At 50.5% G+C, this 14,773-nt stretch overlaps 1 protein-coding gene across 1 annotated transcript; it reads right to left on the bottom strand.

Annotated features, from left to right (window-relative positions):
* Positions 1-7,133: 7,133 nt before the first annotated feature.
* Positions 7,134-13,088, bottom strand: LOC100174654 (aldehyde dehydrogenase 1 family member B1). The gene is given in 2 exon segments (NM_001134104.1): positions 7,134-10,042; positions 12,982-13,088. A coding segment is annotated over 1 exon segment (1,554 nt). The 5' UTR covers positions 10,034-10,042; positions 12,982-13,088; the 3' UTR covers positions 7,134-8,479.
* Between the last annotated feature and the right edge of the window lie 1,685 nt (positions 13,089-14,773).

Here is a 14,773-nt window from a genome sequence, read left to right as displayed (position 1 = left end):
ACAGCCTGAATCTCTGTCTTCTGTTGTCAGCTGGGCTTGAGGAAGACAGTTCCACAGCCCATGTTCAATCCCAAATGTATCTGCTTTCCCCCTTAAATAAGGCTAGTTTTTAGTTAAGGTGGATTTTTTCTTTCTTTCGGGTTTTATGGTGAAATTAATTCCAACATCTTTAAAAACACTGTCCTGCCCTCTCCTCCAGGGATGGATGGTGCAGGAGAAATGAATAAGAACGGCAGATCCAGCGACAGTAAAAGTCTCCGCTAATGAATTTCCTCCTTCCCAGCCTTTACCAGGGCTTCTTGAACATTAAATCAGACAATGATTATTCCATGATATTTTAATTAATTAAGGGAAAGCCAAGTACTCTGGTGTCGCAGTTTAATGAATTCAGAACGTGGAAGTCCAGTGCCCAGGGCTGAGTTGGACACCAACACTTGCCCACGCTCTAGCTCTCTGGGGCTGACCTCTCTCCTGGAACGTGAACTCCTTTACGGCCAGGGATCCTTTTGAGTTCGGCCTCGATTGCATCCAGCAGTGAGAAGTGCGTGGGTCCAAGGAGGCCGACTTCCCTGTTGGCTTTCACTGTGGCTGTCTCTTCCTCATGCCCACATCTCCCCTCCTATATTAGGGAACGGTTGATTCTCGAGGGAAGAGTAAAAATCCTGAGTACTAGGGAGTGGGGGAACAGTCTCCCCTCTTTTCTCCATGCATAAACCCACCCATCACACACATTTGCAGAGCTCCTCCAGTGCACCAGGCATCGCCAGGTAGCAAAGGGTCTACAATTGCTCACAGACCTCGGAGTCTCAGCTCCGGCACAGAAGGCTGCTTGTGGTGCCAGGCAGCATGCCCCTGTCTCTCTGCTGTTGAAGGTGTATGCAGCTCTTGCTTGGGTAGAAAGGGCACTAGCTTTAGAGTTGGAAGACCCAGAACTAAGGTCAAGCCCTGTCAGAGACTGCAAGGCTGGGTCACTTCCATCAACTCTTAGAGTCTCCATTTCCTCTTCAATCCAGGAACGGTGGCATCCCTGCCCTGGCCTGTTGCTCTGAGAGCCCCGTGTGTGAATGGCCATGCACTGTCTGTTCTGCACAGATCTTGGAGGGCTGTGTGCCGGTGGGAGAGGGCTGGGAGAGAAATTAAACATGCTCAGAGTATGTGAGACATAGTCTAGCAGGACAAAAACATTAGACCGGTTTAAACCAATGAGAGCTGCCTCAGTACAAGACTAAATGAAGGGTGCCCAGAGACCTCTTCAGAGGCTAAGAGAGCATGTGCTGCCCAGCTGTTAGTGCAAAAGGTTAGCTCAAAGGGTGAGATTGCTTAAATGAGAAGTTCAGAGGAACTGTCCTGAAGGGGTGTCCCTTAAGTAGGGCTCTGAGAAAAAGGAACAGCGTGAGCATGGCTGAATGGGAGGCAGCAAATGGCCCACGACAGCATTAAACTCAAAAAACGTCCTTGTGAGAAGCAGTCTCCTGTTGGCATATCTCCATGGACGTGCCATGGGCGGCAGAGCTGGCGCGAGCTGCCAGCAAAACCCAGGGTCTTCCACAGGGTTGAACTGTCCTGTCACAGACTATACTTCCCGTCTCCTCTTGCACCTAGGCTGGGTCATGTAGCTAGTGAAATGTGAGTAGAGGTGATATGTTCCATGCAGAGCCCAGGGCTTTCAAAAAGTCGCTGTGCCTTTTCTGCACTTTCTTCCCCATTTACCAGCTGACACGGAGATCTCTGAGGCCCCAGACAGGGGTTTTCACTTGGATCCCTGGACCCCTTGGGATTCTATAGATAGATTCACAGATTCTGTGAACTCCTTGAAAGTGTGCAAACTGTGTGCATGTGCGTGTGTACATCCTTTTCATGGTGGAAAGGTCTATTGCTTTGATTAGCTTTTCAAAGGAATACAAAACATAAAAATGGTTAAGAAGAGGCCAGGTGCAGTGGCTCATGCCTGTAATCCCAGCACTTTGGGAGGCCGAGGTGGGCAGATCACCTGAGGTCAGGAGTTCGAGACCAGCCTGGCCAACATGGTGAAACCCTGTCTCTACTAAAAATACAAAAATTAGTCGGGCATGGTGGTGGGAACCTGTAATCCCAGCTACTCGGGAGGCTGAGGCAGGGAAAATTGCTTGAACCCAGGAAGCAGAGGTTGCAGTGAACCGAGATCGTGCCACTGTACTCCAGTGTGGGTGACAGAGCAAAGGCTCCATCTCAAAAAAAAAAAAAAAAAAAAAAAAAAAGATTAAGAACCATTGTAGATGGTGGAACCACAAGACGAAAGGAACTTGTGTCCCTGAATCTCCACGTGGAAGGAAAATGCCAATTTGCCAGGTACCTGCATTAGATTGTTACATAAGCAAAACTAGTCATTGTATTGAACCCTCAAATTTGGGGGGTTATTCGTTGTGGCGGCTACCATTATGCCAATACACATGGGAAGAACGCTTGGCTGGGAGCAACTTGTCCAAGTTGCTCTGTCCACATTCCTGGCTAAGTGAGGTGGGATGCACCAGAGGCTCTCAAAGGACCTCATACCAGGACTTCTTGTTTTCCCTTGAGTGTCTTCCTAACTCCAGGACTAATGTACAGATCATTGGGGCTTGGGAGGATTAAGTGACACTCTCAACCCAGGCTGTCTGGCTTCTGTGCCCAACTCCACCACCTGCTCTTACCAAGGTCTACAGGGAGTCCTGGTGGCTGCAGCCAGCGACATTGCTCAGTGCTCCTCCTACTTGACCTCTTGGGAGCCTCGGGCTTTGCTGGGGGCTCCCTCCCCTGGAAAGTGCCCCGCCTTCCTTGGCTTCTTGCCTCATCTCTCCTGGGTCTTCCTCCTGCTCCTCCTCATTCTCTGTTCACTCCTTGTTGGCATTCTTAAGGTCAAATGATTTTGCTCCCCTTACAAACTGTTCTCAACATAGCAGCCCCAGTGATCCTTTGAAAACAAGTTACATCATGTTGCTGCTGTGCTCAAAAGCCTCTGGTGGCTCCTTCCTCAGAGTAAAGACCCCCGTCAGTCCATCCACACGGTGACCTCCAAACACTAGCCCTCTGCCTCCACTCAGGCTGTGACTTCTCTGTCCTATTTCCCCACCTGGCTTGCTCCATGCCAGCCACCTGGCCTTCTCCTGTGTTCCTGGAGCCTCCAGGCATGCTCCAGTCTCTTTCAGTTCCTTTGTCATCTCTTTGGTGAGACGACCTCTGAGCACCTTACTGAAAATTACAATGTCTACTCCATCCCACCCACTTCCCTATTCCCTTCCCGGCACTGTGGTTCTCTATAATACCCTTCGCCTCCTGACAGACTAACGATTTCACCTATTTTGCATATGGTCTGCCTCTTCTATCGGAAAGGATGTTCAGGATTTTTTTTTTTTAAGTTTCCTGCTGTATCCTCTGCCCCTAGAATAGTTCCTAGCACATACTCAACATTCCATAAAATGTGTTAAACAAAGGCATAAATAAGTAAGAGTCCCACCATGTCCCTAAACGTGCAACCTCCAGGGTGGCTGGCCCTACCCCCCATGTGGTTACTGCAGCCAGAAACACGAGGTTACCCAACTGTCTCTCCTCTCTTGTGCCAAGCTGTCCATCTGTCATCATGCCCTGAAGCCTGCCTTCTGGCTGTCCAGGCTCTGCCCCACCCCACACCCTGGTGCGCCAGCATCACTTTGGGCGCAAGCAACAATGTCCTGAGAGGTGCTGACTCCAGGTCAACTCCCTCAATCTATCCTCCACATTGATGCAGAGCCAGCTTCAGAAACCGAATGTGATCCTATCACTTTCCTTTAAAAGCCCTCAGGGGCAGCCAGACATGGTGGCTCACACCTGTAATCTCAGCACTTTGGGTGGCTGAGGCAGGAGGATTGCTTGAGGCCAGGAGTTCAAGACCAGCCTGGGCTACACAGCGAGATGTCCCCCATCTCTACAAAATGTTAAAAAATTAACCCAGCATGGTGGCACACACCTGTAGTCCCAGTTACTTGGGAGGCTCAGGTGGGAGGATCGCTTGAGCCCAGGAGTTTGAAGCCGTAGTGAGCTATGATCAAGCAACTGTGCTCCAGCCTGTGTGGCAGAGGGAGACCCTGTTTAAAAAACAAAAGCAAAACCAAAAAGCACCCTCCCATTGCTAGACCAAGTGTGAGCTTTCTGAAGGGATGCACCAGCCCCTTCACAGTCCAGCCCCTGCCTGCCCCCTGCCCCCATGCTTTTCCTCCCTGCCTCTTTCCTCCTCATGGAAAAACTTGCCCTTCCTCCAACCCTCCATATTTCTCAGACTCCAGGAGCATCCTTCCCTTATCCCTCTGGTCCCCTGCTAGTCATTTAGCAGGACCCCATGCCCACTCCCACTGGGCCTGTGCCTGAGCTGAGCTGGGAGCCCTGGGAGGCAGTGGTGTCTGGCAGAGTGAGAGGACCTGCGCTTGAGCCTGGCTCCACTCACTGCTGAACACCTCCCGGGCTCGATGTCTATCAAGTGCAGAAGAATAATACTGAGGGCCCTGATGGCAGTTAGAAAGTGAAACCCTGTCTCTACTAAAACTACAAAAATTAGCCGGACGTGGTGGCGTGTGCTTGTAATCCCAGCTACTCAGGAGGCACCCAGGAGGCAGAGGTTGCAGTGAGCCAAGATTGCGCCACTGCACTCCAGCCTGGTAGACAGAGCGAGACTTCATCTCGAAACTAAAAAAAAGAAAGAAGCATGAAGCGAGGTGGCCCACCGTGTGTGTTTGATACAGATGCTTGCTTTCTGCTCATGATCTCATGGCCTCCGTACTTCTCACTGCACTTTCCACCTGGCTCTGTAATTGTCTCCCCTGCCCAGCTCTGAGCTCCTGCAGGGAAGGGACTGTCTTACTCAATTCTCTTTCCCCCAACAATAGGCCTAGAGCAGGACCATCGCCCCCCACCAACCCCTTTGTTTTTTCTTAAACCAGAGTTACTTGTGTGAATTAATGAATCAGGTGGCCACAAGAGGTCAGCCTCACACCCAGAATGGAGCCAACCCAAATGAAAGTTCCTAAATGGCCCTGGGTCTGAGGAGAACCCGTGGGACTGAGCAGCAGCTCTGATGCATCCAGCACAGTGGCTGGCTGGGTGTGTAGGGCTTGCTGGGCTTTGTCGTGGGTTCTCCAGGCTTGGAGGGTTGGTTCCATGTGCTTGCCAGTATGCCCCGCTCTCTGGTCCCTCGTGCATGCTCAAGGGGAACTGATTCCAGAAGAGTTCCCTATTAAACCTCTCCACTTCCTTTTCCTCACCTGAAAAAAAGTGGGGCGGTAACTCCACTACTCCACTACCTGCTTTATAGGATGGTTGTGAGGCTTCCATAGCATGGCAAGGTGCCTGGCATAGTGTTTATGGAGTAAGATCTTGGTGAGAGTTTGCTGAGTGGATGGAAGCCCCAGGATTGCAACATCTCCCAAGTGTGAGTCTGGTGGGCAGTGTCTGGCCTGAATGAGGACACCCAGTTAAACCTCCCTGCTCACAAGTCTGTGCATTCAGCACGATGGTAAAATGAGTGGAAGGGACTGGGCTTGGTGGCTCAACGCCTGTAATCCCAGCACTTTGGGATGCCAAGGTGGGCAGATCGTTTGAACTCAGGACTTCAAGACCAGCCTGGGTTATGAGGCGAAACCTTGTCTCTCCAAAAAATACACAAATCAGCCAGGCGTCATATATGCCTGTAGTCCCAGCTACTCAGGAGGCTGAGATGTGAGGATTGCTTGAGCCCAAGAGGTGGAGGCTGCAGTGCGCCATGATCGTGCCACTGCACCCACCCTGGACAACAGAAGGAGACCCTATCTCAATGAATGAATAAATAAATAAATAAATAAATAAATAAATTTATTTTTAAAAGAATTTAAAAATGGGTGGAGGAGCCGTGATGGCTGAGCTTATTAACAATCTGACCTACGGGCTCCTCACTCAGAATTTCAGGGCTCAAAACAAGGGACCATGAAGATTGTCTTTTCCAATCCCATTCCATACTGGAACACTATCTACAGAGCTCCTCTTTGGTTAAGGAGTATTGAAACTTAAATAAGGAATGGATTTGTTAAAATATTGTGATGTTGCACATCAATCATTAGAGACACCCACCCACCCACTTCCATGTCCCAGTGAGTTTGTTCAGGAGAAACTTTCACTGCTGTGCAACAGAGGTGCCAACAGCCTCCCAGAGAAATTCGTAGAAGGTGCACTATGGGGGAGTGTCAGGGTCACCTTAGCTGTAGACAAATGGTGTAGAAAGGAGGTCCTAGGAAGGGAGGTTAGGGAACCAAACAGACTCTGAACCCTCAAGCAGCAGTTTCCAGCCAAACCCAAGTTATGATAATAAACAAAATCATCATGTTGCCTAGGTAAGACAATAGGATGTTTAAGAGTTGACTGGGGCCAGGCATGGTGGCTCATGCCTGTAATTCCAGCACTTTGGGAGGCCGTGGCAGGAGGGTTGCTTGAGACCAGGAGTTTGAGACCAGCCTGGGAAATATGGTGAAATCTCATCTCTACAAAAAATACCAAAAAAAAAAAAAATTAGCCAGGCATGGTGGTGAGCGCCTGTAGTCCCAGCTACTTGGGAGGCTCAGGTGGGAGGATTGCTTGAGCCTGGGAAGCAGAGATGACTGGGTTGTGCATTTACAGGAACGGGGGGACTTGAATGTAAGGTGACTTGTAAGCAGCATGGTCTAGAAAAATGGACCGAGAGAGGGAGGCTCAGCATTCTGCTCCTGTATTGTGGCCTGGCTGGCTTGGATTTGCCTTCACTCCCATCAGTTGGGGAATGAATGTAGCAAGACTAACAATAAACATTATGAACTCTGAGGTTTGAAACTCTGTAAATCCCCAGCATGTCAAGGTGGCCCCCATGCTAGGCTTGGCTTGAAGGGTGGTATGGTTTGGAAGGGCTGGGGGGCTATGGAAACGAGTCCAAAGATGGGCCCACTCAGCAGGAACCAGAGTTTTTCTCTATGGGTCTTACAGTTGCACTTTGTCACCCATCCAAGAGAAAACAAAAACAGAAACGTTGGGGAGGGAACTTTTGCACCTGACTGGGGGTTGACTAGACCACCTGGGTCCCTTCCAGCCCCCACACTCTATAAAATGTTCAGCAGCAGGACAATATGGAGACCAAATGGATTTGCTCACAGAATGTATACGTTTATTTTTTAATGGAGTTAATCCATGGCTGGCTGTTGTGGCTCACACCTGTAATCCCAGCACTTTGGGAGGCCGAGGCGGGTGGATCACCTGAGGTCAGGAGCTCAAGATCAGCCTGGCCAAAATGGTGAAACCTCATCTCTACCAAAAATACAAAAATTAGCCAGGTGTGATGGCGTGCACCTATAATCCCAGCTACTTAGGAGGCTGAGACAGGAGAATCGCTTGAATCTGGGAGGCGGAGGTTGCAGTGAGATGAGATCACACCACTGTACTCCAGCCTGGGTGACAGAGTGAGACTCTGTGTCAAAAAAAAAAAAAAAGAAAAAAGAAACTAATTCATATACCATAATTAAACAATCCCATAGTTTTTAGTATTTTTACCAAATCGTGCAACCATTACTATTGTTCAATTCCAGAACATTTTCAAAACCTCCCAAAAACAAATCCCATGCCCACTAACAGTTACTCCTCTATCCCCTGGCAACCACTAATCTATGTTCCGTCTCCATGGATTTGCCTAGTATGTATATTTCATATAAATGGAATCATACAGTCTGTAGCCTTGTATATCTCTCTGGCTTGTTTCACTGAGAAGGATGTTTTCAGGGTTCACTGATGTCGCAGCATGTGTCAGTACTTCATTCCTTTTTATGGCTGAGTAGTCCAAGGAATATTCCATGGAAACATTTTATTAATCCACTCATCAGTTGATGGACATTTGGGATGTTTGGGCTTACTTTACAGGTGTAATCATGTAAGCATATTCTTTGCCTACTCCTTCCCACAAATTAAGGAAAATCAGTAGCAAAATGAAGGGCAAGCAACTAAAACAGCCAGCAACTGACACACAGACAAGGAAAAGCACCTCTGGTTTTTAGGTTAAGCCAGTGAAGAGTGGGGCCGAGATTTGGTGTCCACCTAGTTCAAAACCCCAAACACTTTCCAAGCCTATGTTCTGAGTTGAGTCGATCCACTAAACCATCAAGTGCACCCATGGGAAAGTCCTTGGATCAGCAGGAAGAGCTACAAATTACAGATCATTGGTTTTTAATCTGTCTTCCATAGACTCCTAAGATTTCATGGAAGCAACTCATGGGCCACCAAGGGGGCTGTAGTTGCGGGTTAGATAGGTAGAACTCTGAGCCTGGTCCCCATCCCTGATTTAAATAGAACAGCCTCGATTGAATTGCTTTATTTGTGGGGTTTCTTCTAAGAGTTAATTTGGAACAAATAAAGGGTGTTCTTGGCTTTAAAAGAGTTTGGCAAGCATTGGTCAAAGTGGTTGTGGAATTGCTGGACTGTGACTGGGCCTCCCTGACAGCTGCTCTTACGAGTTCTTCTGAGGAACCTTGATGGTGACCGTCTTCACCTCTGTGTAGGCCTTAAGCCCATCCTCACCCAGCTCCCTCCCATTTCCAGATTCCTTAAACCCTCCAAATGGCGTGTGGCAGGTGACGATGTTGTAGGTGTTTACCCACACGGTCCCGGCCTGGAGTGCCTGGGTGAAGTACATGGCCTTGTCCAGATCCCGGGTGAACACAGCCGCAGCCAGGCCATACCTGGTGTTGTTGGCCCTCTCAATCACCTCCTCCATCTTCTTGAACTTGAACAGGGGCTGCACAGGCCCAAAGATCTCCTCTTTGGCAATTCTCATGTCATCCTGCACGCCACCAAAGACAGTAGGCTTGATGAAGAAACCACGCTCCCCGAAACGCTCTCCGCCACAGAGGAGTTTTGCGCCCTCCTTCTGGCCAAGCTGGATGTAGCCTAGGACTCGTTCAAACTGCTCCTTGTCCACCTGAGGCCCCTGCTGGGTGTCCAGCTCAAAGGGGTTCCCCACTTTCCTCTGCTTTGCTTTCTCCACGGTTCTCTCGAGAAACTCATTGTAGATGGATTCTTCCACGAAGGTCCGGGAGCCAGCACAGCAGCACTGGCCCATGTTGAAGAACAGGGCTTCGTGGCACTGCTCCACGGCATGCTCCATGTCAGCATCGGCCAGCACGATGCTGGGGCTCTTACCACCCAGCTCCAGGGTGACTCTCTTGAGGTTGGAATCACCAGCTGCTTTCTGGATCAGATGGCCCACCTCGGTGGAACCGGTGAAGGCAACTTTGTCAACATCCATGTGCTGTGCAATGGCCGCACCTGCTGTTGGGCCATAGCCCGTAATGATGTTCACCACCCCAGGGGGAAAGCCCGCCTCCTTGATGAGGGAGGCCAAATACAGGGCAGAGAGGGGGGTCTGCTCTGCCACCTTCATAACCACAGTGTTGCCTGTGGCGAGTGCCGGGGCAAGTTTCCAACCCTGCATGACCAAGGGGAAGTTCCATGGGATGATCTGGCCACAGACACCAATGGGCTCATGCCGGGTGAAGCAGAAATGCTGGCCATCCATGGGGATGGTCTTGCCATGCCACTTGTCAGCCCAGCCAGCAAAGTACCGATACACCTTGATGACCTCATCCAAGTCCAAGGCGTAAGACTCTTGGAAAGGCTTCCCATTGTCCAAGGTCTCCAGTGAGGCCAAGTAGACTCGATCCCGCTCCACTAGGTCTGCCAGGCAGTTCAGCAGCCGGCCCCGCTCAGAGGCATCCATCCGGCGCCATGGGGACCCCAGGCGGAAGGCTTCCCGGGCTGCTTTCACAGCCCGATCCACATCAGCCCGGTCACCTTCAGCCACGTGCCCGATGACCTCCCCGGTGGTAGGGTTGACCGTCGGGAAGGTCTTCTTGCTGACTGCATCTTGCCATTCGTTGTTGATGAACAGCTGGTTGTAGGGGATGTCTGGGTTCAGAATGGGGCTTGGGAGCGCTGCTGCCGAGGAGTAGCGGGCGGTCCTGCCCTGGAGGCTAAGCAGCCGGGGTGCCAGGAAGCGCAGCATGCTGACACTCTGGAGAGGAACAAAAGAAACCAGGGTGAACAGGCGGGAGAAGGCAGGTGGCAGTACCCAAGGGCCCACCAGCTCAAACATTCCAAGATTCCAGCATAAAGGACTGTCATCTCTAAAAACACAGACTGTAAGAGCTGTGAGGGCCCTGATGAACTCTCTGGGCCAACTCCATCACGTCCCGCCTATCCTCAGCTCACTCCCTCACCTCTGCTGGGTCTCAAAAGCCACTGTCTCAGCAAGGCCTTCCCTGACCACCCTTTATAAAATTGCAACCCTTCCCACCCCAACACTCTCTATCCCCCCTACCCTGCTTTACTCCTTCTCTATCTCACATCCCAAATACTATCTTTACAGGCTTATATGTTTGTCTGTCTCCCCCCAATAAAATGCAAGCTCCATGAGCACAGGAACTTATTTTTCTGTTCCATTCATTGCTATGTGCCCGAGCCTAGAGGTATGCCTGCTACAGAGCAGCGGCTCAACACATAGTACTGAATGATACACTGAGAAAACACTGAAATTGCCACAAAGGCTGTCTAAGAATTGACTTAAGACTTGAGTAGAAATCAAAGGGACTTGGAGACGGTTTTTCTCTGAGAGGGACTTGCTTCATTTCACCTCTGTGCCTCAGTTCCCCCATATGTGAAATGCGTCATGGGGTTACGTTGAATGATGTCTTGCGTATAAAAACCCGGGCAAGCTCCACTCAGGACATCAGAACTGGCCGTGCCTCAGAAATTGACGTAGCCCAGCATCCCCCAACCACAGGTCTCAGCATCCCTTTTCAGCTTTCCCAGAGGGGCAGCAAGTCAGGAGGTAGCTGAGAAGAAAAGCTACAACTCTGAAAAGTGTAGACTTCGTTAAAACAACTACTGTTATAAAACGTAAACAGCATATAATACATATTAAATGAAAATTAAACAGAGTGTAATGTTCCCAGATTAGTTGAAGCAGTTATTCTTCAGTCAGAATTTGAATCTCTCTGCCTTTGATATCTCGTGAGTCTTGCTATGCCCAGCAGTAAAATGGAATTGCACCTGCCTGTCCCTTCACCCCCAGCCTCTCACCCTCCACCCCTGGGCAGGGAGAGGAACAAAAAACTCAATCAGGAAAGCAAGGCTCCATGTAGGTCCCCGGCCCCATAAAAATCAATGTGATGGGCGTGGTGGCTTAAGCTGGTAACGCTTTGGTAGGCCGAAGTGGAAGGATTGCTTGAGGCCAGGAGTTTGAGACCAGCCTGAGCACATAGCAAGAACCGTGTCTCTACAAAAAAATACAAATAAATTTGCCAAGCATAGTGGTGCATGCCTGTAGTTCTAGCTGCTTGGGAGGCTGAGGTGGGGGGGGAAATCACTTGAGCCCAGGAGGTTGAGGCTGCAGTGAGCCATGATTGTGCCACTGCACTCCAGCCTGGGTAACAGAGCAAGACTGTATCTAAAAATAATAATAATAATAATCAATGCTGATCAAGAAAGTTTCCCTTCCCCTTGCCGGTGTTAGGAATAACGCTCAAAATCCTAAGGAAATTGAACAGTCGAACACAGGATTCTTAGCAAAGCAATTTTACTTCTGCGCAGAGGGATGCCTCCTTGGCCAGTTGCCATGAGAGCACACCTGAACAAAGGGGCATGCCAGCCTTTATTCCTGATGCAAGTCCTGCCCCTGAACCCTTTCCCCATTGGCTGGGGTCGGGTCGTACAATCTAAACTAATCCTGGTTGGCTAAACATTTGATTTATTTTAGATAGAGTGGGCACATAAAAGAAATTGGAGAGAAAGGGGAAGGGGTGTCTGTAATGAGCTAGAAAGTCAGTCTTCTTTCCAAATAAGCAAAGGAATGTGAGCTGGTACTGATAACGCTTGGTACTGTGGCGTGCCTGGGCATCCAACAAAGGCAAAAAGGAAAAAAATGAAAAAAAAAAAGGGGGGGGGATACCAAGAATTAAAGAATAAAAGATTGATCAGATTATTTGAAGAGAAACCTCATCATATCCCACAGGGGTAAGCTGAGTCAGCAGATCTGCCAGGGGTGCCCAGGGTTCCATTTAGCTCAGGACTTTGTCATATGCTGGGACAGAGCCCCCTTGCCACCAACAGCCTGGCCCTGAGGGTGAGGAGACCAAAAGGAGGTAGGGGAAAGGGGAGTCACCAATCCATGGGGTAAGGATTGGAGGGGTGAAGCACTCAGGAGAGGTGGTCATAGGCCAAGGCTGGCAAACCTTTGCAGCCACACCAAGGCCGTTCCTATTCTTGGGGCCTATATGGGGTTCTTGCTGGGGCCTCCACTTGCTGATAGGAAGATCACAGCTCACGGAGCATCATGCTTTACAGTTTGCAGGCCGTCTTCTCACGGGAAATTTCCCAAGCCTCTCTGCAGTCTCTGGGCGGTCAGGGTTGATGATGACCCCCATTCTGGAAGAAGGCTGGGCATCAGAGAGGTTCAGGGACTCACCGAGGACACACAGCAAGAAAGTATAGGAGCCTCACCCCAGATTTCCACAAACCTAGCTTTGCATAGCCTCCTAAATATGAGCAATTTTTTACAATTCACCCACAGCGGGAAGGACCGGACCTTCTCTATCCGCGGGAACTGCAGCGGCGCCCACCTCACGGCTTCTGCGGGGGAAAGGGCGCAACCTTTGGGCTTGCCCAAGCCTCTGGACTATGGTCAGGGGCCCTCTGTTGAAGTGGGCCGAATGAGCAGGAGTGTTGAGGTCGAGCTAACATGGTAAGGTCTGGGGGCGTCTGTGTCCTCGGGGCTCCTGTAGCGTCACCCAGAGGCGGGGGATGGGATTAGGGGACGTGGAGAGAGTCCCACAGTGCAACGGCAGAAAGGCCAGCCCCCAGATGCGGACGCCGCGGCCTAGAGAGGAAAGCCCCCACGCGGCGCCGGGAGCTGCGGCTTCCCGGGGGAGCCGAGGGGAGGCCAGCGTTAGTTACCTGCAGCAGGCTCGGGCTCCGGTTCAGGATCAAGCTCCGGTTCTGGTTCCGGCCCTCCCAGCTCTGTCCAGCTGGCCGCCCATGGCTGGCCGCAGGTCCCGCCTCCGCGCAGCCCGGGGCTCAGCGGCCAATGAGGCTCCGCCTGCGCCTGGGGCGCTGCCTACGTCCTGTCGCCGGCCAAGGCCGCTCCTCCCTCGCCCAGCCCGGTCTTTCCCGGTCCCCTCCCCTCTACCCCCGGCAGCCCGCACCGCTTCAGCGCTCCCTCCCTCGCGTCTCCGCAAGCCCAGTGTCCACGTTGCTCAGATCTAGGGTCCTAAGGCACTGGTTTGGGAGCGGAAACAGAGATACCCAGAGAAGGGCAGGGGCTTCCCCAGGTCACGCAGCAAAGTTTTCGGAGACCGAACCCCAACTACACTTTGCATTTCTCCCCGCTGCAAGACGCTGCTTAATCGACTGCCATCCTTGAGGCTCCCCTTAACCCCTTCTCTGCCTCGCCTCTCCCTCACTTTTTTTGTCCAGGATTCCCTAATTTCTGTCCTCCACTTTCACTGCTCCTTTCTTCAGTTCCTTCAAGAAGATTTTATATTTGGGCATTTTTCAAAGTACATTTTTGTCCTAAGGACAAAAAGAATGTATGCACAGTGTAGAAAGCTTGGAAAACACAGGAAAGGATGAAAAAAGAAGAAAAATATCACCTGTAATCTCTTCACCTACGGTAGCCATTATTACGGTGTTCGTCCTGCTAGTATTGTTTCCTCTGCATCTTTCAAAAATTATTTTAATAAAAATAAAATCATATAGTAACCTCTGTTGTGTTGCTTTAAAAAAAATTTAAAAACTTAGCGCTGTATTTTGAAGTTTTCTCCTATCACTAATTACAGATGACATCATCCTCTCCAATGTGGCATAGAATTCTGTTGTAGGGGTAAACTGTTGGACATTTAATTGTCTCCATTTTGTTGCTATAAAGGTTGCCAAGATGGACCACTGAACACGCATCTCACTCACTCCACCCTCACTGCACCTTCCTTCTGGCTAGGGAGGTCCAAAAGCTAACCGTCATGTTTCCCAGCCTCATTTGCAGTTAGAGTTCTGGATGTGGACTAGGTGCTGCCGATTAGTAGTACTCTGCCAGATGTGGAAGGCGGGCACGCGTTGGAGGGTATTGTCCTGCCCCTGTAGGGTGGCACTAGCAGGATAGCAGAAATGGGAGATGTTCTGCGGCAGCATTCCTTGTCCCTTCTCCAGCTTCCTGGCTGTGGACTGGCCGCTGTGGCTGTAGCCGCTCCTTGACCTGGCTTCCTGCTCTTTGAATGGAGGCTGCAGGAGGGTGTCTGAAGTAGCCTCAGACAGGCACGAGGCTGGTGGGCCATGTCCATATCGTCCTGAGAGTCGGTCCTGGTCTAGCTAAGGCTTGCTTCTGCCTCCGGCACTTGCAGCAGCTCTGTAAGCACCCAATTCCTTGTATTAAATCACTGCCTCTCCACCGATCTAGGGTGTTTACATGCAACTGCTTGGACCTAATTCACTTAGTTGTTTCCTTAAGCTACATCTCTATGGAATCTTTTGCTACCATATCATCCTTAGGATGTTCACAGCCCTTGCTGCAAAAGTTAGCCCTCCATGAAGGCACTATGATTGGCATCGTATCACCTTGATGCCCATGCTTTCCTCGGGTTTCTCCAGCAACGGAGTGAGCCCCTTGCCAAGGCCCTCCTGCCTCCCCCACAGCACGTGGACAGCCTAGCTCCCCTTGGGCACTTGGCATAGCACTCCAGGATTGATTGACTTA

Source organism: Pongo abelii, chromosome 13, assembly GCF_028885655.2.
Source record: "Pongo abelii isolate AG06213 chromosome 13, NHGRI_mPonAbe1-v2.0_pri, whole genome shotgun sequence".
In the NCBI taxonomy this organism is placed as follows: Eukaryota; Metazoa; Chordata; class Mammalia; order Primates; family Hominidae; genus Pongo; species Pongo abelii.
Note: the sequence above shows the minus strand (reverse complement) of the source record. Positions and strands in the feature narration are given on the sequence as shown.